The sequence below is a fragment of the Bubalus bubalis genome, chromosome 10 (genome assembly GCF_019923935.1).
Source record: "Bubalus bubalis isolate 160015118507 breed Murrah chromosome 10, NDDB_SH_1, whole genome shotgun sequence".
In the NCBI taxonomy this organism is placed as follows: Eukaryota; Metazoa; Chordata; class Mammalia; order Artiodactyla; family Bovidae; genus Bubalus; species Bubalus bubalis.
The window spans coordinates 50,589,154-50,614,638 of record NC_059166.1 but is presented as its reverse complement, the minus strand read 5'-3'; the positions used below and the strand labels follow the sequence as shown (position 1 = coordinate 50,614,638).

The window sequence follows — 25,485 nt, the reverse complement described above, 5'->3', positions numbered from 1 at the left end:
GACTGTAGCCCACCAGGCTCCTCTGTCCATGGGATTCTCCAGGCAAGAATACTGGAGTGCGTTACCATGCCCTTATCCAGGAATTGAATGCAACCCAGGAATTGAATCCTCATCTCTTATTGTAAATCAGTTTTCTGTACTTCAATTAAAAAATTTATGTACTATACCTTTCTACTATTTTCCAATTGCAAATTACTTTCTATTCATCAAGCAAGGACTTTGGAATATGGGAAAGCTTATCCTTTATGTGTCTCTTAAACACATATAGCAGATAAGCAGATCACAGAAGATTAAATTTTTATGGCTCTAAAGAATTTTAGTAATCAGATAGTCTAGTCCTTTCATTGCAAAATATAAACATGAAGTTATAACCCAGAAAGACAATGAGAGGTTTTTTTCAAGATATATAATCTTTTCTTATCCTACTAATTCCTTCAGGCCAAGAATTGTTTATGTCTTTGGTGTAGACTGGTGGCTTTCAGAGGTGGCATCACCTGTGGAGACCCTGCATGGAATAATTAGGCACAGACAATGCTTTGGATCTTGAAGTAGAGGAATGAATACTTCACTGACATATTTGAAAGATTCCAGGTGAACTCAAGAAAGGTGATAGCTCCTATCAACTGAGCAATAGAATACTTCCCATTTAACAGGTGGCTAAGAATCAGACTTCAAAATTGAGAGTGTATCAGAACTATCTGGGGAGATTTTAAAAATACAAATTTCAGCTCCCTTCTCAGACTCAGAGAATCAGAAGCTCTGCATTATTAACACTTTTTCAAATGACTCTCATGAAGTTCCAAAAACATGTGTGTGTTGGAGAACCATTGTCTTATGATGGTTCACAAAATATAGCATGGAAAAATCTAACTTAGGACATGCATTAAAAGCATTTTTTTTAAACTTATATGAAGAGATTCCAATTGCATAAGCTGGGCCTAGGAATTAGTATTGTTCATAAATACCTCTGGTTTTTCTAAGTTAGGTGAACCAGGAACCAGGCTTTTCACTAATATTGACAGAGGTAGCTACTGTTTGAGAGGTTTTTTAAAAATTCTTCTTTAAAATATATTTAATTTAAGTCAAATGAATAAATATATATTAGACATGAGTTTAAAAAATAGCTCAATTATCCAGATGTATTCAACCTGACTTACTCAAATTAGCTCCACTATTTTACCATCACCTAGGAATTGACTATACAGGTCCACTGCCTCCCTGAAATGTTTGCATCAGTAAAATTTTACATTATTCTGATAAGAATGTGGACAGTATAGAAAAATCTAAAATATTCGAAAATAATGCCCAATATATGGTTATTTTTCTGCAGGCAATTAAGGTCTCAGGGAATAGTGAGCACATAAATTGCAAAGGAAGTAGGTAGAGAACTAAGAGGAGGAAGGAGTTAAAGAAGCAGGCTTAGTTAATTGAGCACTTGCTATATTCAAGCACTGGATTAGGATTCTTTCCAAATATTAGATTAATAATCAGTTTTATACTTTAAATGCCTATTCAGATAAGTAAAAGGCAAATCTCTTGGAATATTTACCTTTAAAATATTACTTTATGATGGTCATTGGAATTGCTTTTGCAAACACACACAAACATCAATTTAGATCTTAGATGAGAGGGTAACAGAGCTAAAAGGAACATTACAGACAGCAAGGTCCAGAGAGGTTAAGTGGTCTTCTCAAATTACAGTTTTTAGGACAACTAACCCAGCCTGGCATTACTATTTCTGATTTAGCTGGCAAAGTCTCATTTATGTTGTTGTTGTTGTTGCGTTGCGTGTGTGCTCAGTTGTGTCTGACTCTTTGTGACCCCATGGACTGTAGCCCACAAGGCCATGGAATTTTCCAGGCAAGAATATTGGAGTGGTTCATTTATGCTGTAAACTGTTTTATATAATGCTTGTGGATATTAATTAATTCAATATGAATTACTGAGAGGAAGAAGACTTTTGGTAGTAGTGGAGCTTACCCATTTGTAAAATGCTACAAAATCTCTAGATGAGAAACACCAGGAAAAAAAATACCATCTCAATCGACTGATGTTTGTGATATTTAAAAAAAGCACAGTTAGGGAGGAAAGAAAGATATTTCTCACAAGCATAGTTTGGGAGAAACTTGCTTTATATTCTGCTTGCACTTTATATTCTGCTTAAAACTAATTATTCTTCCTATTAAAAACAGGTAGTATGTTAATATTTGAATAGAATTTCAACATGTTCCAAGTTCTTAATCTTTCTTGCACTGTTACTTCTTTGGGGGTTGTAGAATGCAGTAAGACTAGACAGACCTTAAAATGTCTTTCTTTTGCATTCAGGCAGCAAACTGGCCAATGAAATAAGTATATCACCTCAGGTGGGTACCAAGAAGCTGGAACTCATCACATTTAAAAAAATATTTTGCATGGTCTCTAATGCAATCTGTTTATTCATTCAACAAATATTTGTTGAGACCCTCCTGTATACTAGGCACTGGATTTATCTTTTAGATTCTAAAGTTTATTGTGTTTAACAGCTTGATTATAGTTAATGTATTAAGAAATTCCCTTAAACTAGATCAGAGTTTAAGGGCACTCAAAGATATGATAAAGCACAAAGTCATAATGTAAGGATCTAAGCCTTGTTTTGGTAATTAAGTCATAGAGATATTTTATGGATGATTACCTCAAGACTCATGGAATCTAGTTTGAAAATAGGTAGGCAAAAAGATCTCAAAACTATAGTTTCTAATTCTTTCCATATTTAGCCTCCAACTGAAGACAGGAATTTAAAGGGTCAGCAAATAAGTTCTAAATATTTGGTTAATTTATACCTCAAATGCTCTGAGCTTTCTAAGTCCTCACAACAGAAGGCATTTCTATACATTCTGGGATTATCAGAATTTATGTAGTAAATATATAATTTTTAAGTGGATAGTGGTTTCTTATTTAGATAATTCTTTTCAGTTTGTACTTCATATTGTCAAATTTATGGCTGTCATAAACTATGACTGTCTTTTTTTTCCAGATATGCCCTACTCCTGGATTTGGAGAATTAAGTACATGTTCTTATTAATATGGCCTATAATAATTAATATTTATATTTCTTTACTAGTAAGGCCTATAGTGAATAATATTTAAATATTTAGATAATTGAAAGTAAAATATTTTTTATATTTTTAAATAAAACATTTTGAGTGGACTATTTTTTTTTTTTTTATATTCACAGTTTACCTCCTGGCAAAGTTGTTTTTATAACCAGCAGTTTTGCCAAATCTTTATCTTTCACCATGAGATATCCTTAAAAAGAATTGTAATCCACAGGATTTATTAAAGAAGTAGCTGAGAAATAGTCACCATCTTGAGGGTTGCATTTCACTTAAAATGTAGTGAAAGCCTACTTCCTTCTGCTCAACTCCTTAGATACTTAAACCAAAAAGAATGCTAACAAGTTCCACGTTGTATTGACCATATGTATATATTTTTTAAGTCAAAATGCTTCAACATAGAGTATAACATTCTACAACTCCTAATAATACCAATAAGATAGTCACATTTTTAGAATTGAGATGTACTTCAGTGATAAGGTAAGAATATGATGAAAAAAGAACACAAAACAGGGAGATAGTACTCTGAAATTCTAATCTTGGCTATGTCAATATAGCGGTGGGGTGTTTGTGTGTGTGTGTGTGTGTGTGTAGTATGTGAACACATGTCTTAAATAAATATTATCTTTGAATCTAGTTACCTCATAAGTAGAATGAAAGGATTTGCTTGTAAACATTGCTATAATTTCTTCCAGTCCTAAAACTCACTGATCAATGGACCTAGAACTGAAGTTGACTCATTCATTTTTGGCACTTCAAATTAAGAAAACTTATTCTTTGGAGACTTGAGAATGGATTTTTAATATACAGATGTGCTAGTTAGTCACTTAGTATTATTGCCTTAGCTTGAGTCATATTATCAGAATATAATTATAGTCTCAGACTAAGAAAGAGACCAAACTCATAGTTGACAATAAGGGTACTGCCCTCAGGTTTCTTGGTTCTTTGAAATCATGAGCATCCAAGGCAGTAAAGGCTTTTTATTGAATGCTTTTCTGCTTTTGAAGAAAGTAGATATTTCTAAATTTGTTAGTAATACATTCTTTTTAGATCCCTACACTTTTTAGTAGGTCAAAAAGATAACAATGTAAACATAAATGTTTGATCTATTTGAACATAATGAAATAAATGAGGGTGGAAATCTTTCCTTATCTATGAGGGCACCTACACAGACATGCGATTTCTGGATGCTATCCAGTTATAAGAGATAATATGACAGGCATCTTCCATTGGGTCAAATGAATAAACAAAGTCTGTGGCTCAGAAACAGAAACTGGAGCTAATAAGTTGGAGAAATTTATTATCTTATTTTCATTAAATCAGCAGTGACTCATATAAATTTCATTCAGAGTAATATGTGCCTAAACATAGACTCAAAGAAAGTTTTCCTTATCTCTCGACTTAATGGTAAGTTCCTTTAAGGCAGTGATGGTACCTTGTTCATCTTTTCTCTGGTCAGGGCCTTGCCTGACACAAGGAGCCTGTTCAATCACGGGTAAAGGAATGAACCTGAAGATCAAACAGTCCTTCAACCAATGCAATAATTTTCCTCGGTTCAAATCCTTCTAGTGGTACTGAGAGCTCCTTTCCTCAGAAGGCAGACTGGATTGTTGGACATAAACTCCTGCTTTCTGAATTCAAATTTGCCTCTCTGTCTAGCTTCCATTTGATGTAGAAAATTGTGGATTTGAGTTCTATTGATATAGAGGACTATAAGAATAATTCACAAACAGACTCAAATAGATGTCATCAGTACATTCTAACACTTTTGATGGGTTTTTGGTCTGACTGGAATAAAGTCATTAAAGATTCTTTTGGGAAATGGTTTATTTGAGAATCCTTAGAGTCCCATCTTTTCACATCTACTGTTCTCTGCTTATATCCAGCCCTTAACCTTATGGAGGAGAAACACTGTACAGCAACTGCAAGTTCAGGGGTGAATTCTCTAAAAACCTAGTGTAATGAAAGTTTACTCGGGTTCTATAAAACCCTGAGGGTGATGGTCATATTGCCATTTATGGATAATTACAAAAATGGATATAAAACATCATCTCAAGTTAGCAACTCTAGACTAGAGCTGTCACTTTATTGGAATAAGCAAAGCTTTTCTGATGACATTAAATGTCATACATTTATTAATTCAACAAATATGCATTGAGGTCTCATTTTGTGTTAGCATGTGTTCCCTATTGACTCCCACTTTATTATGTTTAACATTTTATACTTAACACCTTGATGAAAATTTTATTTAGCCAAGTTGCTCAGTCGTGTATGACTCTTTGTGTCCCCATGGACTATACAGTCCATGGAATTCTCTAGGCCAGAATACTGGAGTGGGTGGCCTTTCCATTCTCCAGGGGATCTTCCCAACCCAGGGATCAAACCCAGGTCTCCCACATTGCAGGCAGATTCTTTACCATCTGAGTCACCAGGGAAGCCCTAATTTTATTTAGACTCTTTTAAATAATAGGACAAACATCTCAAATATTCAATTTAGATGTCCATAGGTATAGGAAAATGTTTTAGACATTGGGCCTTTGGAAAAAAATATTTTAAATTGATATGTTAAAAACTGTACATAAATGTACCATTTATAAACATGACTTGTATCTACACTTACCCTTTTCCCTTGTCACTTGATGAGATTATTTGTTTTATTATAATAATGAGTGTTAAGATCAGGAAGAAAACTATCTTAGCTTTTCTTAAGTGTTACTAGGATTATTTCCCAGGTACCAAAAAATCACCCCAAATTGGATATTTAAAAATACTTAAGTAATTTAGCTTAATATCATGAGAACAAGTGACTGCATTTGCAAGTCAACTTAATGAAAATAAACGAGAAGCCTAATAGCTTCCTGAATAGAACAGTTCTGCTCCACTATCTGGCTTATTCACTACATGAATAATTCTGCACTCACAAACGTAACAAACAGGTGAAAAACAGATCAAATAGAGAAAGTTACACATTGTTCAACTTCAAAGTCAAAGAAGTTAGAATTCAATTACAAATTGATTTTCCTTTGCTTCATTATGCCAACTGGGAACTAGAGATGATAATGTTTAATGAAAATATTTCATATTTGAAAATATGTGTTTTCATTTACCAAGTGGATGAAACAACTGATCAGTTTAGGAACAACAATCAAATCACAGTTACATTAGAGATAACAACAAAAATATGAAAAAAAAAAGGTTTACAAATGATAGAGAATAATAAATTATTTTTCAGGTCACATAATTAGGTATATATAAGATAATTTAAAACCAAGTGGAGTGATTGCTGATGCTGCACTCTTAAAAATCTCCATCAAAATATACATGTCACCCAAGAGAGTGATACAAATAAATTATGACACAAAAGCAGAATAATGTCTCTTCTCATCCTTAAAACCCAGATAATATCTCATCAAAATGATTTGTCAAATGTGCAAATGATGTAAAACTTTAATTCCAAAACCATTTCTCTAAATTACCAACGGATTTATACTCCTGATGCCTTTTCACATGGTCACAAGCCAAGCATGCATGTGATTCCCAAAATCGAGGAAGATTTACTGTGAAATCTTTCCTCCAGTTAAAGTAACTAAGGTATAATTTATTGTTTTTGTCTACTTCCTTCAGATACTTAGCTAGCTCACTGGGAGAGTTATAATCTTCCACATGAATGAATGAATCTGCTGGAATATAATTCTCATAGTTTTCCCTAGATGGCCCCAAAACAACAGGCACAGAGCCAGCCAGAAAAGCATTGTAGAGCTTTTCTGTGATGTAATCTTTGTGGATTGAGTTTTCAAAGGAAAGATAAAATTTGCAAGTAGATATGGTAGGAATCAAATTTTTATCAGTCACATATTCTCCAAATGCTTGCCCATAGGTATGGATTTCAATGCTTTTGCTTAGCTCATTGTAATACTTGACCCTGGCATGCTCAGGGTTCCAGTTACTTACAACCCAGCACACTAACTTCTCTTTGTTTGGCACTTCAAACACGAAGGGGTTTGTGCTTACGGTCAAGAAACCATAAGGCACTTGGATATCTGAGTCGCGGCGATAAGTCAGAGTTAGGTTGAACAGGTGCTCAATGCCACTCTTCTGTGGTGTGTGAGTCGGTGATTCCAAATTCATCCAAATCCATTTCTGGAAGGGTGGCCTCGCCTGCTGAGGTAAATTGGTCAGATCCCAACTGATGTCTCGGTGGTGGATCAGAACTGCGTGAGACTTGTTGTACAGAGAACGGTCTGTCGTGAGATGGCATCCTTGGATGTTGAACATTGCTTGGCAAGATGTAAGGTCAAAGGTCTGCCCAAATGGCCACACCCAAATCAGAATAGTAGTTTCATTAAAATCACCAGTTTTGGTGGAGAAGAAATTTTTCATTTTCAGCACTGAGCTGGCTGACTCCATCGGGCTGAAGATCCAGCTATTGGTGGGCTTGATGTAAATGAACAGACACACCATGAAGCAGGCCAGGATAATGCAGACAATTAAAAATGGGCGGAGAATTCCTTTGGATGCTGAGGTCATAATTTTTTCTGTGAAACAGAAAGGGAAAGAAAGATAGAGGAGTAGGTAGAGGTAGGGATGAAGAGTTAATCACAAATGCATTTTGAGATAAATAGCTGGTACATCCTAAAATACACTTAATCATAAAATCAACTGCATTTTCTTTTCCAATGTCACCCAAAACTAAACATAGTGTCTGCTCAATAAAATCAAGTTGCAAACAATACCTGTTTCCTAAACACTCACTCTCAACTAGGCTTGCTGCCAAGCACTTTGAACACATTACCCCTATCAATGAGGTCTTTTATCCCCTCTTCTGTGCAGAATGAGGAAATTGAGGGCCAAAAATAGGTAGCTTACCCATTGAATTATGCTGATTCTTGCCTTCTAAATTCTCTTTGAACAAGTAATACAAGCAACAGTAATCCATTGAGGTGCATTGGCACCTCAAGTTTTACTGTTTTGATTTCTCTAATCTCTGCCCTTTATATAAGTGAGGGCTTCCCTGGTGGCTCAGTGGTATAGAATCTGCCCGCCAATGCAGGAGATGTGGGTTCAATCCCTGAGTCAGGAAGATGCCTTGGAGAAGGAAATGGCAACCAACTCTAGTATTCTTGCCTGGGAAATCCCATGGACAGAGGAGCCTGGTGGGCTACAGTTCATAGGGCTTCAAAGAGTTGGACACTATTTAGTGACTAACACTACCACCATTTACCCATGAGTTAAATTTTGATCAGTTTCCCTTAATAATAACAATACCTGACAGTTATCTGGTGCTCATTAGTGCCATGCATTAATATGAGGACTTACATTAACAATATATGTATTAATTCATATATTTACATGTGTGTGTATCTCTGTGTAAGTATATGTACTAACTCATTATATTCTCATCTCATTCATGAAGAAATTGAGGTCCCAAATGGTTAAGAAACTCCAAAGTCATGCATAGTCAGTGGCAGAGCATTCTTTTAAACACAGGCTCTGGGTCCAGAATCTAGGCACTTGATGACTCCATTTTTATAATCATTGATTCTCTAGGCTGCAGCCAGAGAATACAGTCATCTTGATGATACCAGAACGTAAGCTTCATGAGAAGCTTTGTTTCTCATGGTTATATCCTCATCACCAGGTTACAGTAGGTGCTTAATAGATGCTTAGTAGATGCTATGTATACTGCATAAATGAATGGGTGGATTGCTGAGTACCTCAGGTGGATTCTCAAGGTATAAGCATTGGTAACTAGATAAATAAAAATAAACAAAGTATGAATGAATGAAATTATACTTAGTTGCTTTATTGGTATATTTAACACATATTGCTTTATAGAATGAAATGACTTACAGGTATTCTTACCAGTAGTTGAGCAAATTTTCCCAGTTTTGACTCTCTCTGTTGCATCCCAAAGTTGGCATATAGTACATTTTAGTCCCACAACACTTTATTTGGCCAAATGGGAAAAACTGTTGCTAGGCAGACACAATATTCCTTCCATTATGTGCCTCTAAATTTTCCTGATTCCTGGACATTCTGAGTTTCTTGAAGTTCTTCTTGTTAACTCTCTGCATATCGTCTATGCTCTCAACTTTCCACTGGTATTGGGGTCAATTACTAAACAACAGAGCTGTTACTCAGTAACACCTGCTTTTTACAGAAGCTGTCAGAAAACTTTGCCTCTTGGAGCCAAATTGACTTCCCTTTGACAAGAACTTTTTCACCTATTCCTCATTACTAAAATTCAGTTGGACACCTAACATGTCTTGAATTTCTCATATAACCTATATTTAAATAACTTGCAGTTTGTTACGATAGCTCTCACCAGAGACAGCAATACATATAAACATAAAGTTAATTTTAACAATAAAGAGTATAATTAAAGTCTTTAAATCATTTTAATACTTTAAAGTAATATGAAGAAATATAGTTTAAAGACTACAGCATTAAAAATAACAGAAACTTCAGTAAAAGTACTATTTGTAAGAATTGGCATGTGTATAATGGCAGTCTCCATAAAGAGACCTTTGGTCATACTTTAAGAATGATCTACTGAGCATTAAAGGATAGAAGAACTTGGAAAAGAAAAGGTTCAGGTTGTGATTTTCAAACCATAAATATACCTCAAGGTATTAGGGACAGAAACGTGAAAACTAAGAATAGGAGACTTCTTCAAGGTGTGGTAATTCCACTTTGGCATGTGTGTGTTTTGAACCTTAATTTTAAATGGAAACAAACAGGAATACGCCTGGAAAAGATCTAATCTGAAAAGATACATGGACCCCAGTATTCTTAGCAGTGCTATTCACAATACCAGAGACATGGAAGTAACCTAAATGTCTGTTGAAAGATGAATGGATAAAGAAGATGTGACACATATATAAAATGGAATATTGCATAGCCATAAAAAAGAATGAAATAATGCCATTTGTAGCAACATGGGTAGACCTAGAAATTATCATACTAAGTGAAGTAAGTCAGACAAAGACAAATATCATATGGTACTATTTATGAATGTAAAAAATGGTATCAAAAGATCCTATTTACAAAATAAAAATAGACTCACAGAAATAGAAAACAAACTTATGTTTACCCAAGGTGAAAGGGAGGCAGGGATAAATTAAGAGTTTTGGATTAACAGATAAACAATGCTATATATAAAATAGATGAACAACAAGGTTCTACTGTATAGCACAAGGAACAATAACATAATGGAAAACAATCTGAAAAAGAATTCACTTCAGCTCAGTTCAGTCATTCAGTCATGTCTGACTCTTTGCAACCCCATGGACTATAGCCTGTCAGGCCTCCTTGTCCATCACCAACTCCTGGAGTTTACTCAAACTCATGGCCATTGAGTTAGTGATGCCTTCCAACCATCTCATCCTCGTTTCCCCCTTCTTCTCCTGCCTTCAAATTTTTTCAGCATCAGGGTCTTTTCAAATGAGTTAGTTCTTTGCATCAGGTGGCCAAGTATCAGCTTCAGCATCAGTCCTTCCAATGAATATTCAGGATTGATTTCCTTTAGGATGGACTGGCTAGATCTCCTTGCACTCCAAGGGAATCTCAAGAGTCTTCTCTAACATCACAGTTCAAAAGCATCAATTCTTCGGCGCTCAGCTTTCTTTACAGTCCAACTCTAACAACCATATATGACCACTGGAAAAACCACAGCTTTGACTAGATGGACTTTTGTTGGCAAAGTCATATCTCTGCTTTTTAATATGCTGTCTAGGTTGGTCATAGCTTTTCTTCCAAGGAGAAAACGTCTTTTAATTTCATGGTTGCATTGCAGTCATCATCTGAAGTGATTTTGGAGTCCAAAAAAATAGAGTCTGCCACTGTTTCCACTGTTTCCCCACCTGTTTGCCATGAAGTGATGGGACCAGATGCCATGATCTTAGTTTTCTGAAAGCTGAGTTTAAGCCAACTTTTTCACTCTCCTCTTTCACTTTCATCAAAAGGCTCTTTAGTTCTTCGCCTTCTGCCATAAGTGTGGTGTCATCTGCATATCTGAGGTTATTGATATTCCTCCTGGAAATCTTGATTCCAGCCTGTGCTTCATCCAGCCCAGCGTTTCTCATGATGTACTCTGCATATAAGTTAAATAAGCAGGGTGACAATATAAAGCCTCGACATACTCCTTTTCCTATTTGGAACCAGCCCATTGTTCCATGTCCAGTTCTAACTGTTGTATCTTGACCTGCATACAGATTTCTCAGGAGCCAGGTCAGGTGGTCTGGTATTCCCATCTCTTTCGGAATTTTCCAAGCTTGTGGTGATCCACACCGTCAAAAGCTTTGGCATAGTCAATGAAGCAGAAGTAGATGTTTTTCTGGAACTCTCTTGCTTTTTCAATGATCCAGCAAATGTTGGCAATTTGATCTCTGGTTCATCTGCCTTTTCTAAATCCAGTTTGAACATCTGGAAGGTCATGGTTCACATAGTGTTGAACCTGGCTTGGAGAATTTTGAGCATTACTTTACTAGCATGTGAGATGAGTTGCAATTTTGCATTAGTTTGAACATTCTTTGGCATTGCCTTTCTTTGGGATTGGAATGAAAACTGACCTTTCCAGTCCTGTGGCCACTGCTGAGTTTCCCAAATTTGCTGGCATATTGAGTGCAGCACTTTCACAGCATCATCTTTTAGGATTTGAAATAGTTCAACTGGAATTCCATCACCTCCACTAGCTTTGTTCGTTGTGATGCTTTCTAAAGCCCACTCGACTTCACATTCCAGGATGTCTGGCTCTAGGTGAGTGATCACACCAGCGTGGTTATCTGGGTCATGAAGATCTTTTTTGGATAGTTCTTCTGTGTAGTCTTGCCACCTCTTCTTACTATCTTCTGCTTCTGTTAGGTCCATACTACTTCTTTCCTTTATTGAGCCCATCTTTGCATGAAAAATTACCTTGGTATCTCTAATTTCCTTGAATAGATCTCTAGTCTTTCCCGTTCTATTGTTTTCCTCTATTTCTTTGCACTGATCACTAAGGAAGGCTTTCTTATCTCTCCTTCCTATTCTTTGGAACTCTGCATTCAAATGGGCATGTCTTTTCTTTTCTCCTTTGCTTTTCACTTCTTTTCATAGCTATTTTCAAGGCCTCATCTGACAACCATTTTGCCATTTTGCATTTCTTTTTCTTGGGGAAGGTCTTTATCACTGCCTCCCATATAATGTCATGAACTTCTGTCCATATTTCTTCAGGCACTATGTCTATCCAATCTAATCCCTTGAATCTATTTATCACTCCCATTGTATAATCGTAGGGGATTTGATTTAGGTCATACCTGAATGGTCTACTGGGTTTCCCTACTTTCTTCAATTCAAGTCTGAATTTGGCAAAAAGGAGTTCATGATATGAGCCAATGTCAGCTCCTGGTCTTGTTTTTTCTGACTGTATAGAGCTTTTCCATCTTTGGCTGGAAAGAAAGAATCAATCTGATTTCGGTATTGACCATCTGGTGATGTCCATGTGTAGAGTCTTCTCTTGTATTGTTGGAAAAGTGTGTTTGGTATGACCAGTGCATTCTCTTGGCAAAACCCTATTAGCCTTTGCCCTGTACTCCAAAGGCCAAATTTGCCTGTTACTCCACTTCTTGACTTCCTACTTTTGGATTTCAGTCCCCTATAATATAATGGACATATTTTTCTGGTGTTAGTTCTAGAAGGTCTTGTGGGTCTTAATAGAACTGTTCAACTTCAGCTTCTTCAGCATTCCTGGTTGGGACATAGACTTGGATTACTGTGATACTGAATGGTTTGCCTTGGAAACAAACAGAGATCGTTCTGTCATTTTTGAGATTGCATCCAAGTACTACATTTTGGATTTTTTTTTGTCTTCTGTTTCATTGAAAAAGAATATATATATATATATATATATAGCCTTAATCTGAAACTAACACATCATTATAAAGCAACTATACTTCAATTTTAGAAAAGAAAGAAAGAAATGCGGATATACTATGGAGTATTATACAATACTTGCCTAAAAGTTTAAGATAGAACAGAATAGTTAGGTTTGTAACTTGCCACTTGGTCTTTATTCCTAGATTGCAGTCACTACCTCCTCTTCAATCCACCTCTCTATTTCACACTAGCTAGGATGTGGGGTTGGAAGAAGTTCTTCCCTTATGCCATTATGAGTCCTTGGGTCAACATCTTTGATAATCCCTATTTGGTACCTTTTCTATATGTTGTGCAAATTCATAATCAAACTACTTCTGTTAAGGCAAACTTTTTAATCTTCAGTAAAAACGCATAAAAATCACAAACCCTTTGAACAGAACTTTGGATCTACTTGGGCATCTAGAGATCAACCCAGATCAACCCCCAAAACCTGAAATGAATCACCAAAAATTGATAGGTGGATTGAAATTAGAAATAGTTTAAAAAACAAGGGTTGCCCTATATATTCACATTGCAACTTCTTTCCTGTTATATAAAGTAAAAATTTTAAGGTGCTTCCTATAGTGCCTGGACCATGCTGCTACTGCTGCTAAGTCGCTTCAGTCATGTCTGACTCTGTGTGACCCCATAGATGGCAGCCCACCAGGCTCCTCCGTCCCTGGGATTCTCCAGGCAAGAATACTGGAGTGCATTGCCATTTCCTTCTCCAATGCATGTATACATGCTGCTGCTGCTACTGCTGCTAAGTCGTTTCAGTTGTGTCCAGCTCTGTGCGACCCCATAGATGGCAGCCCACCAGGCTCCTCCGTCCCTGGGATTCTCCAGGCAAGAATACTGGAGTGCATTGCCATTTCCTTCTCCAATGCATGTATACATGCTGCTGCTGCTACTGCTGCTAAGTCGTTTCAGTTGTGTCCAGCTCTGTGCGACCCCATAGATGGCAGCCCACCAGGCTCCCCCGTCCCTGGGATTCTCCAGGCAAGAATACTGGAGTGGGTTGCCATTTCCTTCTCCAATGCATGCATACATGCTAGGTCGCTTCAGTTGTGACTGACTCTGTGCGACCCCATGGACAAGCAAGAGTATTGGAGTGGCAATTACAAGAATTGGAGTGGACACGCAAGAGTATTGGATTGGCAATTACAAGTATTGGAGTGGACAAGCAAGAGTATTGGAGTGGCAAGTACAGGCACGAGTACTGGAGTGGGTTGCCATTTCCTTCTCTGCCTGGACCATAGAAAACACGTGTTTGCTATTACATTATTATTTCTTGTTAGTCAAGAATCAGAGTTCTCATAACAGCTGAAATCTTTTGGAATAATAGATTCTTTCTGATTTCTGTGCAAATTATTACTATTTCTAACTACATACACACAATCTCCCCTAAGTACAAAACATAACTCATTAGTATTAATGTCTGGATACAATACATAAGGAAACAAATTATAGTGAACTAGCAGCAGCAGCAGCAAGCAGAGTCTTTCAACAGATCATGAAATCAGCCTTTTCACAAAAGTTTGCTTTGTAAGCATATTGTGTTTAGATTCTGTGGCAGATATTTCCTGGTTTTTACTGTCTGGCAACCACTCACTTTTCTTCTGATAATAGCATCCCAATTGCCTATCAGGATATACCTCTCCTTTCCTGTGTGCAATCTTTGTGACTTTTTCTTAACCACTATTGAGGATGGATGCCAGATCATTCAAACTCTCTCTCTCTCTCTCTCTGGGACTTTAAAACTTGCATGTAAGGGCCAAGAAAGAAAAATGTTGGAGATAATTAATCACACTGGAGTTCCCTGAGAAGACTTATATAAACTCTGCTACCTGCCACCAAGGAGCTACTCAGGACCCTGCCTTCCTGGGCTTGGTTCTTGAGATATTCCTTCAGTTCCAAGAGCTACTCCATAAACATAATAATTTTCTTTTTGTTTATATTAGTTATAATTGATTATATTTCTTGAAACAAAGAAATCAAAACAAACAATAAAACAAAAGCCATAATCAAGCCAAAAATGAAAAAAACAAAACCCCAATTGATTCTCTTTTTTCCAGTTTTTCTTTCTGCAGTTTATGAAGTATCTAACTTAAATCTTTCAAAATATATCCCCAATTATCTGGATCATGGTGGAGAGTTCTCATAAATGTGGTCCACTGGAGAAGGGAATGGCAAACTACTTCAGTATTCTTGCCTTGAGAACACCATGAACAGTATGAAAAGGCAAAAAGATAGGACACTGGAAGATGAACCTCCCAGGACGGTAGGTGCCCAATATGCTAATGGAGATCAGTGGAGAAATAACTCCAGAAGAATGAAGAGAGGGAGCCAAAGCAAAAACAACACCCAGTTGTGGACGTTACTGGTGATGGAAGCAAGTCTCTTTCCTGATGCTGTAAAGAACAACATTGCATAGAAACCTGAAATGTCAGGTCCATAAATCAAGGCAAATTGCAAGTGGTCAAACAGGAGATGGCAAGAGTGAACATTGACATTTTAGGATTCAGCAAACTAAAATGGACTGGAATGGGTGAATTTAACTCAGATGAGCATTATATCTACTACTGTGGGCAAGAATCCCTTAGAAGAAATGGAGTAGCCATCATAGTAAACAAAAGAGTCTGAAATGCAGTACTTGAATGCAATCTCAAAAACGACAGAATGATCTCTGTTCATTTCCAAGGCAAACCATTCAATATCACGGTAATCCAAGTCTATGCCCCAACCAGTATTGCTGAAGAAGCTGAAGTTGAACAATTCTATGAAGACCTACAAGACCTTCTGGAACTAACACCAAAAAGATGTCCTTTTCATTATAGGCAACAGGAATGCAAAAGTAGGAAGTTCCTTGTGGCTCAGACAGTAAAGCATCTGCCTACAATGAGGGAGACCTGGGTACAATCCCTAGGTTGGGCAGATCCTCTGGAAAAGGAAATGGCAACCCACCCCAGTACTCTTGCTTGGAAAATCCCATGGACAGATGAGCCCGGTAGGATACAGTCCATGGGGTCACAAAGAGTCGGACACGACTGATCGACTTCATTTCACTTCACTTCACTTCACTTCAAGAAACACCTGGAGTAACAGTCAAATTTGGCCTTGGAGTACAGAATGAAGCAGCACAAAGGCTAATAGAATTTTGTCAAGAGAACACACTGGTGATAGCAAACACCCTCTTCCAACAACACAAGAGAAGACTCTACACATGAACATCACCAGATGGTCAATATCAAAATCAGATTGATTATATTCTTTGCAGTCAAAGATGGAGAAGCTCTATATAGTCAGCAAAAATAAGACTGGAAGCTGCCTGTGGCTCAGATCATGAACTCCTTATTGCCAAATTCAGACTTAAATTGAAGAAAGTAGGGAAACTACTAGTCCATTCAAGTATGACCTAAATCAAATCCCTAACTATTATACTACAGTAGAAATGAGAAATAGATTTAAGGGACTAGATCTGATAGACAGAGTGCCTGATCAACTATGGACAGAGGTTCATGACATTATACAGGAGACAGGGAGCAAGACCATCCCTAAGAAAAAGAAATGCAAAAAAGCAAAATGGCTATCTGAGCAGGCCTTACAAATAGCTATGAAAAGAAGAGAAGCAAAAAGCAAAGGAGAAAAGGAAAGATATACCCATTTGAATGCAGAGTTCCAAAGAATAGGAAGGAGAGATAAGAAAGCCTTCCTTAGTGATCAGTGCAAAGAAATAGAGGAAAACAACAGAATAGGAAAGACTAGAGATCTCTTCAAGAAAATCAGAGATACCAAGGGAACATTCCATGCAAAGATGGGCTCAATAAAGGACAGAAATTGTATGGACCTAACAGAAGCAGAAGATATTAAGAAGAGGTGGCAAGAATACACAGAAGAACCAAGTAAAAAAGATCTTCATGACCCAGATAACCACGATGGTGTGATCACTCACCTAGAGCAAGACATCTGGAATGTGAAGTCAAGTGGGCTTTAGGAAGCATCACTACAAACAAAGCTAAGGGAGGTGAAAGAATTCTAGTTGAGCTATTCGAATCCTAAAAGATGATGCTGTACTCAGTATGCCAGCTAATTTGGAAAACTCAGCAATGGCCACGTCTGGAAATGGTCAGTTTTCATTCCAGTCCCAAAAAAAGGCAATGTCAAAGAATGCTCAAACTACCGCACAATTGCACTCATCTCACACACTAGTTAAGTAATGCTCAAATTCTCTAAGCCAGGCTTCAACAATACATGAACGGTGAACTTCCAGAAGTCAAGCTGGATTTAGAAAAGGCAGAGGGACCAGAGATCAAATTGCCAATATCTGCTAGATCATTGAAAAAGCAAGAGAGTTCCAGAAAAACATCTATTTCTGCTTTATTGATTATGCCAAAACCCTTGACTGTGTGGATCACAATAAACTGAAAAATTCTGAAAGAGATGGGAAATACCAGACCACCTGATCTGCCTCTTGAGAAATCTGTGTGCAGGTCAGGAAACAACAGAATTGGACATGGAACAACGGGTTGGCTCCAAATAGGAAAAGGAGTATGTCAAGGCTGTATATTGTCACCCTGCTTATTTAACTTATATGCAGAGTACATCATGAGAAACGCTGGGCTGGAGGAAACATAAGCTGGAATCAAGATTGCCAGGAGAAATACAATAACCTCAGATATGTTGATGACACCACCCTTATGGCAGAAAGTGAAGAAGAACTTAAGAGCCTGTTGATGAAAGTGAAAGAGGAGAGTGAAAATGTTGGCTTGAAACTCAACATTCAGAAAACAAAGATCATGGCATCCGGGCCCATCACTTCATGGCAAATAGATGGGAAACAGTGGAAACAGAGACAGACTATTTTTTTGGTTTCCAAAATCACTGCAGATGGAGACTGCAACCATGAAATTAAAACATGTTTATTCCTTGGGAGAAAAGTTATGACCAACGTAGACAGCATATTCAAAAGCAGAGACATTACTTTGACAACAAAGGTCTGTCTAGTCAAGGCTATGGTTTTTCCAGTAGTCATGTATGAATGTGAGAGTTGGACTATAAAGAAAGCTGATAGCCAAAGAATTGATGCTTTGAACTGCGGTGTTAGGGAAGACTCTTGAGAGCCCCTTTGACTGAAAGGAGATCCAACCAGTCCATCCTAAAAGACATCAATCCTGAATATTCATTGGAAGGCCTGATATTGAAGCTGAAACTTCAATACTTTGGCCACCTGATGGGAAGAGCTGACTCATTTGAAAAGACCCTGATGCTGGGAAAGATTGAAGGCAGGATGAGAAGGGGACGGCAGAAGATGAAATCGTTGGATGGCATCACTGACTCAATGGACATGAGTTTGAATAAACTCCAGGAGTTGGTAATGGACAGGAAGGCCTGGTGTCCTGCACTCCATGTGGCCGCTAGAGTCGGACATGACTGAGCGACTGAACTGAACTGATATATAAATTAGGAAAAGAGCAAACAAATTTCTTCACTTTACATTAAGCTATAGACTTCAACCAGAGCTTAGCTATTTGGTGGCACGTGATGTGGAAATCAGTCCTGAACATTCATTTGGAAGCATTGATGCCAAAGCTCCAATACTTTGGCCACCTGTTGTGAATAACTCGCTCATTAGAAAAGACCGTGTGATGCTGGGAAAAATTGAAGGCAGGAGGAGAAAGGGGCGACAGAAGATGAGTTGGTTGGATGACATCATCGACTCTATCGACATGAGTTTGAGTAAGCTCCAGGAGTTGGTGATGGACAGGGAAGCCTCTCGTGCCACAGTCCATGGGATCACAAAGAGTCGGGCATGACTGAATGACTGAAATGACTGACATATGTTAACTTGAGCTTCCCTGATGGCTCAGCAGTAAATATCCTGGTTTGGTCTGGGTCAGGAAGATATCCTGGAGGAGGGCATGGCAACCCGTTCCAGAAGTATTCTTGCCTGGAGAATCCCATGGATAGGGGAACCTGGGAGGCTACAGTTCATGGGGTCTCAAAGAATTAGACAGGACTGAAGTGACTTTGCACACATGCACCCATAATGTCTAACTTAATGATTAGTAATCTCTTTAGTCAGGCTCAGATAACAATTGCTCCCTATATAACCATTATGGTGTTTAGTGTCATGATATTAGTATCTAGGGTTCTGCAAAAGTCTTCTGAACACTACACTGTTTGTTCATAGTTACAATTGTCCCTCTAAAAAAATTGTGAGTTTTTTTAGTTTTGTTTTTACTCTTCCTTATAATATTTATGCTAAAATCCTTTACAAGAATAAAAATATAAGCTTTCTACTTTCTACACTATATATTGAATTATATGCTGCCTCAAAGTACTGTAGAACTTTATATATTCATCGCTTTACTATCAAAGACTCCCTTGACACCTCACATTCCACTAAACCTTTCTCATGGGAATTCCCGCTCTGAGTTTCCACAATTCTCTGCATTAAGCTCCTGAGGCAAATGCCTCCTGCCTTTGGGAGAAAGCCATTTACTCTTTGGCAAGAAGACACTGGTTAATTTCTGGAATGCTATCAAATTGTGAACAGTTTTCAAAGACCTTTGGATACAATCTCTGGTATTTCTAGGCATATGCTTGTGTTTTACTTCCTCCAAACACCAGAGAAGCTGCCATCAAAATATGCCAGCTTTGGTCACCAATGCTTTTCCTGAGTATTTCTTAGAATATATTCTGACAGAACCAACAATTTCCTGACCTATTTCTATAGTGGTTTCATTGATCTTACCTCTAAATTCTCAAAGACTTCTCTCTACCCCCTACCCCCAACCCTCCCCCGCCACCTCCACTTTCATTTTTGTCTCAGACATTTGTTTCCATTGGAGTGCAAGCTGCCTGCTGTCACTTCTCCTGCATTGTACACTTTTTTTTTTATCTTGGGAAGTTTCTACATTCAGTCTCTGAAATTTTCTTTTCAATTCAGGGATTAACTTTTTTTTTTAGTTTGATCTTTTATCTGCTCTCTTCTCCCTACTTGTAATCACTAGTTCTTAATCACTGTCTTGATTCCCTTTAGAAACTCTATTTACCAGCTTTGTCTGCAGCTAGGACAATCAGATCTGAGTCTGAGCCCAAGTGTAACTTGGCCCTTGTGCCACCTAAACATAAGAACACCCCAGACAGGACAGGGGCTGGTTTCTGGCATTTCCTCAGAACACGTTTTCTGGCTTCCCTTGAGGCAGTCTTTTCATAATTTGTCTGTCAGCACAGTGCTTTCTAAGGGTTTTCCTGGTGGCTCAGACAGTAAAGAATTCGCCTGCAATGCACGCCTTGCGGTTTGATCCCTGGGTCAGGAAAATCCCATGAAGAAGGGAATGGCAACCCACTCCAGTATTCTTGCCTGGAGAATTCCATAGACAATAGAGCCTGGAAGGCTACAGTCTATAGGTATGCAAAAGAGTTCGACACAACTGAGCAACACAACAGCAGCAACTGTGCTTTATATGATTGTTGTCAGATTTTAAACATAGCAGCCAGCCACCAAAGGTCAAGAGGCCTTTAAAACAACAACAATAAAGAAGTCAAAATTCTCATTTTGGGCCAATACATTACTATGTGTTTCTGACTCTGAGAGTTCCTTCCTTTCCAATGACAAAGTCAAGCAATTAACTCATTGGAATTTTCTTGATGTTTTCCTTTCCTTTAAATCCACACCCAACCCAGCGCCAGACCTGCCAATTTTGCCTCCTCAATGTTCCTTCAGTTGGTTGACTTCTCATTTCCCCAAGTTAAAATGCACATCATTTCTTGTATGGACTATTGTCAATGCTTTTTTAAGAGGTCCACTTGGCACTCACTTTTAGTCCTTTCAGTTCATTCACAATGCGGTAGACCAGTGGTTCTCAAAGTGTGTTCCCAAGACCAGAAGGGTCAGCATTAGCATCTCCTGTGATCTTGTTAGAAGGGCAAATTCTCTCTCCCAAATCTAGACATATGGAATCAGAAACCGTAGGCTGAAGTCGAGCAATCCATTTTAAAAAGTCCTCCAAGTGATGCTGGCATACCCTTCTCAAACCACAGATCACAAGTTTTACTTCTGTTTAAGGGCATGAATTCCCATTGCTTTTCGGATAAAGTAAAAAAAAAAAAAATCTTAATGTAGCGTAAACAGTTTTGGATGATGGGGACTTTGCCTCAATCTCCACCCTTAATGCATGACCCTTCTGCATTGTCTGCAATGCTGTCCTTGGCCTTCTTGCATAGGATCACTACACCAGCTCTTCTGTCTCCCTGGATAGTTTCCTGATCTCTTTCTTGATTTACTTTTCCCTTTTCAGGTCCAGCTCCACTGGCAGTTGCTTGTGGAAGGATCCCTGACAATCTCCCAACACCTCCTCCCCACCCCACCCCCACTGCCCAGCACACACACGCCCAAGTATGTATCTCAACCATGTGTCATTTTTACACAGCACTTAGCACAGTAGCAAGTTTTCCTTAACTTGCGTGGGTATTTGATAAATATTTTGCCTCTGTTCTACCTCAAATGTTAACTTGTATGGTAGTCATTGGGTGTTTTTCCTCACTATTTAATCCCTAGTGCCTAGTCAGACCTGGCATATCCTTGCTCTCAACAAATGTTTTCAGAGTGACCACATAGCTAAAAATTACTGAGCATTTGCAGGGTTCTGGGTACCAGGCTAAAAGTTTTATATAGATTTTATCATGTTGCCTTCAGGAAAAATATACTTCTTTTTGTTAATTTAACAAATATGCATTACTGTCTCTGTGACATCATGGTTCTAAGCACTTAACAAATATTAACTCCTTTAGATCCCACAATTCTCAGATGAAATATACTTTACAACTATATTAATTTTTACAGATGAGGAAACCCATGCCTATCTATCTGTCTCATGTCATACACTAAGTGGTCAGTCAAAATGTGGACACATACCTGTCAGTCCAGTGGTTAAGACTTCTTGCTTCCACTGCAAGGGGCATGGGTTCGATCCCTAGTTGGGGAACTAAGATCCCATATGCAGTGCAGCATGGCCAAAGCAAACAAACAAGAAAGATGTGGATTCTAGTGGCTTGACTCAAAATGTGTTGCTTTAAAAATACATGTTAAGTATTGAGGTTCCAGCTGATAATTGCAGAGAATGCCTTGAATTATAGGAATAAAGTTTTATGACATATATTATTCTGGAGCCATTGTTCATTGGAATAAACTAGATTCATCAACATTTCTCTCCTGGCTTTTATTCTAGAAAACAATGTCTGGGGACAGTGGATCTGGAGTACTAGCAGTTTAGGTAACTCTCCTCCTGCCCCTAAGAGAGTGTGGAAAGGTAAATCAGAGCAAGGGTGAGTCTAGGGTTTTTTTTTTTTTTTTTTTTTTAATGATTTGGGTGTTTATAAAGCAATTCAAGAAATACCAAGGATATTGACACATTTGTTATTGCTAACCCAAGGCCTCTCTGATGATTATATTTCTGCTAGCCACACTCTTTCAGATGAATTCCTTACATGCTGCTTTGTTGACTTAGCTTTGAAATTCAACTAACTTCAAAGAGTAAAACTGGTTAAAAACAAAAGGGTAGAGAAAAGAAATCATTTAAATAAAAATTTCAGTTCTATCCAATTTTGTCCACATAATGTCCTCAGTTAATATTTTTAAAGGATTTACAAGTATTTATTTTAACCATTCCTTCAAACTTGATATGGAATTGCTTCTCTATAAATTTTTATATTCTTAATTCCCTAGCTCTCACCAGATTACTATATAAGGCCATACCATAGGCTTTGAATCACCATAATTTGATAGTTTGATTTCCATCAGTCTTACTACTAGGAATGTCTCTTCTTCAAGATGTCTCTCAACTGCTCCTGTTAAAGACACCCTAGTTTCATATGGACCCCAAATGGTCTGGCAGTAGCAGCCCCCATCTACGGTTTGTCCTTCTTCATCAAGTGGGTCCACTAGTTTGAGAATGCACTTGATGCAGCCTCACTTGTCCTCCTAATCACCCAATGTATGGACCTAGACACACAAATGCAGATTTTCCCTGACCTTGAACCATCTGAGTACCAGTTTCTGGGTTCATGTCACAGTTGGAAAACCAGCTACTTGAATCAAGCTTGGTTGCTGACTCCAGTATTTTTGAATGCGCTGAGACACTCACAACATCTCTCCCAGAACATTTCCTTCAATTTCTGGTCCTTTGCCTGCTAACACTATAAGCTTTATTCTAGTTTACAGGGCAAGTGAGTGAATCCACAGAAAATAAACAGCTCTATCTTCCCTGGCTATTTCCTATACCCTTATCCCCAACATTAAATTCTTGTTCTTCAAGCTACAAAAAACAGAAATGGAAACAAAAACAGAATACCATCATGCATATCAAAGGATGTTAACAGATACTAAGAAAGAGGCTGTCAGAATGAAAGAGAGAATATCTACCTATAGACAGAAGCATTGTACTAGATGGGGCATTGCCATGACAACAGTTTCTGCACCACATCAAATTTTGCAGTCTGATCATCTTTTGAACTCATTAGCACCAGCTTTACTGGGATTAAATAAAAACAGGTCAGTGTAGTTAATGAGGAGCTTCTGAAACTTCAAGTTAAATCTATAATAAAAGGATTGGCCAGTAAGAACTAAAATAGAAAGAATGAGCTACAAGAAGTCAACAGTTTAAGAGACAATATGATAAAAGCATGGCTAAGGAGATTACAGAAAAAAGGAAGTTGCAAGTTTAATCAATTTGCAACTGAATAATTTGAAAATCAGCTGATTGATTAACATATTAAACAGAAGATAATATTATTAGAAGGAAGGTAGAAAGGGAGAAATTAGGAGTAAAAATTCCTGGAGTGAGAAATTTTTAATCTTGGAGATATAAGTATTACAGACCTTGGAAGTGAAACAGAGCAGGACCTTATGGTCCTTCCCCCTCATGTCCTCTGCCTGCCCTTTGTCTGTGGAAAACTTTAGTCAAATAATAAGTTTAATCAGAGAAATGAGAACATGCAGAAAGAAAGGAAAACAGTCAAAGGAGACAAAGTAATAATAATAATGTACTCATTAAGCAGAGTCAAGGACTTTTAGTTTCTTCTCAAGGACTATAGATAATATTCTGAGCCATATCCTGTGAGCTGTCTAATAGATACTGAAACCTTCACAAGGTGGAGAAGTTAAATACATGATGACCAGACTTTTCTCACAACATGAGCTGTCACAGTTCTAAGAACTGACCTCAAAGAAATGGAAACAAACTGTAGATATCAGGCAAGTGTATGTTCCTCGGTTCTGTCTCGTCACAACAAAGATTTGGAGCGACGGACATTAAAGCCCTTGGCGCGTCACAACTCTCAGGTCTTGGACAAATCATGTTATATCTCTTAGACAAATCAGTGTTACAGCTCTATTTTATTTAGAAGTTAGCAGGAGAATCCATCCTCGTAGTATGAGGGAATGCCAACCCAAAGACACGAAGAGAAGAGAGTGGAGGAGTGCGCCAATGTGCCGGAAAGAGAGAGAGTGCTTTGGCTCCTCCTTTTATATGTTTTTTCCTCCCCCTGGGCCTGACCTATGCAAATTGGGCCAGCCAGGGGTGCTGTTTGTTCTACTTGAAGTCCTCACTCCAGTCTTTGGATCTTCCTTTGACCTTCCTTTGTTCTATTTTCACGGGCTTTTCCCTTCCTTGTCTTTTAGCCACCGCCATTTTGGACTCCTGTTGCCTATTCTAACTACCTAACATTCCCCCAAGAGATGGAAGGCCTAATTCTTTGGGAATAGGGGCATCAAGGTCTTTCTGGATACTTCCTGCTGAACTGGGATGGTGAGGGGTATTGGGCCTCCCTCTCTTGCTAGTCTCAAGCCTCAGAGTCCTTATAGTGGTGTCCATCTAAGGGTGAGCGATATTTTCCATGATTAGCCGTAGTTTTATATCTTTGTTGAACTGGCACGGCATGTTGTAGCTTATTGACCTGGGAAGAGACAAAACAGGTTAGACAATTGATAATACATGGAGCAATCATAAGCAGCATCAACATGGTATAACACAGACTAGTACGGGCATTAGCCAATTCCAAATTCACATCGCCAGGATGGCTCAAGTCCCTCCCTGTTCAGGGATCAGAAGATCCATCTCCTGTCTGTTTTGGAGTACAGTCCCTGCCAAGCTGTGTTAGCTCTTTAGAGCTATCCTGAGAAATCTTATCCCCAGAAACCAGATTTTGGGGGTGTTCATTAGAATGGCACTCATTTGTAGTCCTGAATAGGTATCTGAAATCTCCCAGGGGCTCACAGGTGTATTGAGTGTCCTCTTCTGTTTTCTTCCATGGCTTGACTCATGAGTAGTGAATTCAGGAGTCATGTCCTGGTACCTTGACAGCTGGTGGCAGAGGCTTAGCCTCTATGATCTCAAAATTGGAGACTACTGCATATCCAGCTCTTCTTTTTCCATCTAAGACAAAGCTGCTTCCATCAGTGTATCAGATTTCCTCAGGATTGGTCAGAGGGTCTTCTGAC

The 25,485-nt window shown here is 38.1% G+C and overlaps 1 protein-coding gene across 1 annotated transcript; it reads right to left on the bottom strand.

The window, feature by feature from the left end:
• Nucleotides 1–5,418: 5,418 nt before the first annotated feature.
• Nucleotides 5,419–8,060, bottom strand: FUT9 (fucosyltransferase 9). Its single transcript, XM_006044588.4, has one exon. It carries the CDS (start codon nucleotides 7,617–7,619, stop codon nucleotides 6,540–6,542), a length of 1,080 nt encoding a protein of 359 aa, XP_006044650.3. The 5' UTR covers nucleotides 7,620–8,060; the 3' UTR covers nucleotides 5,419–6,539.
• Nucleotides 8,061–25,485: the final 17,425 nt, after the last annotated feature.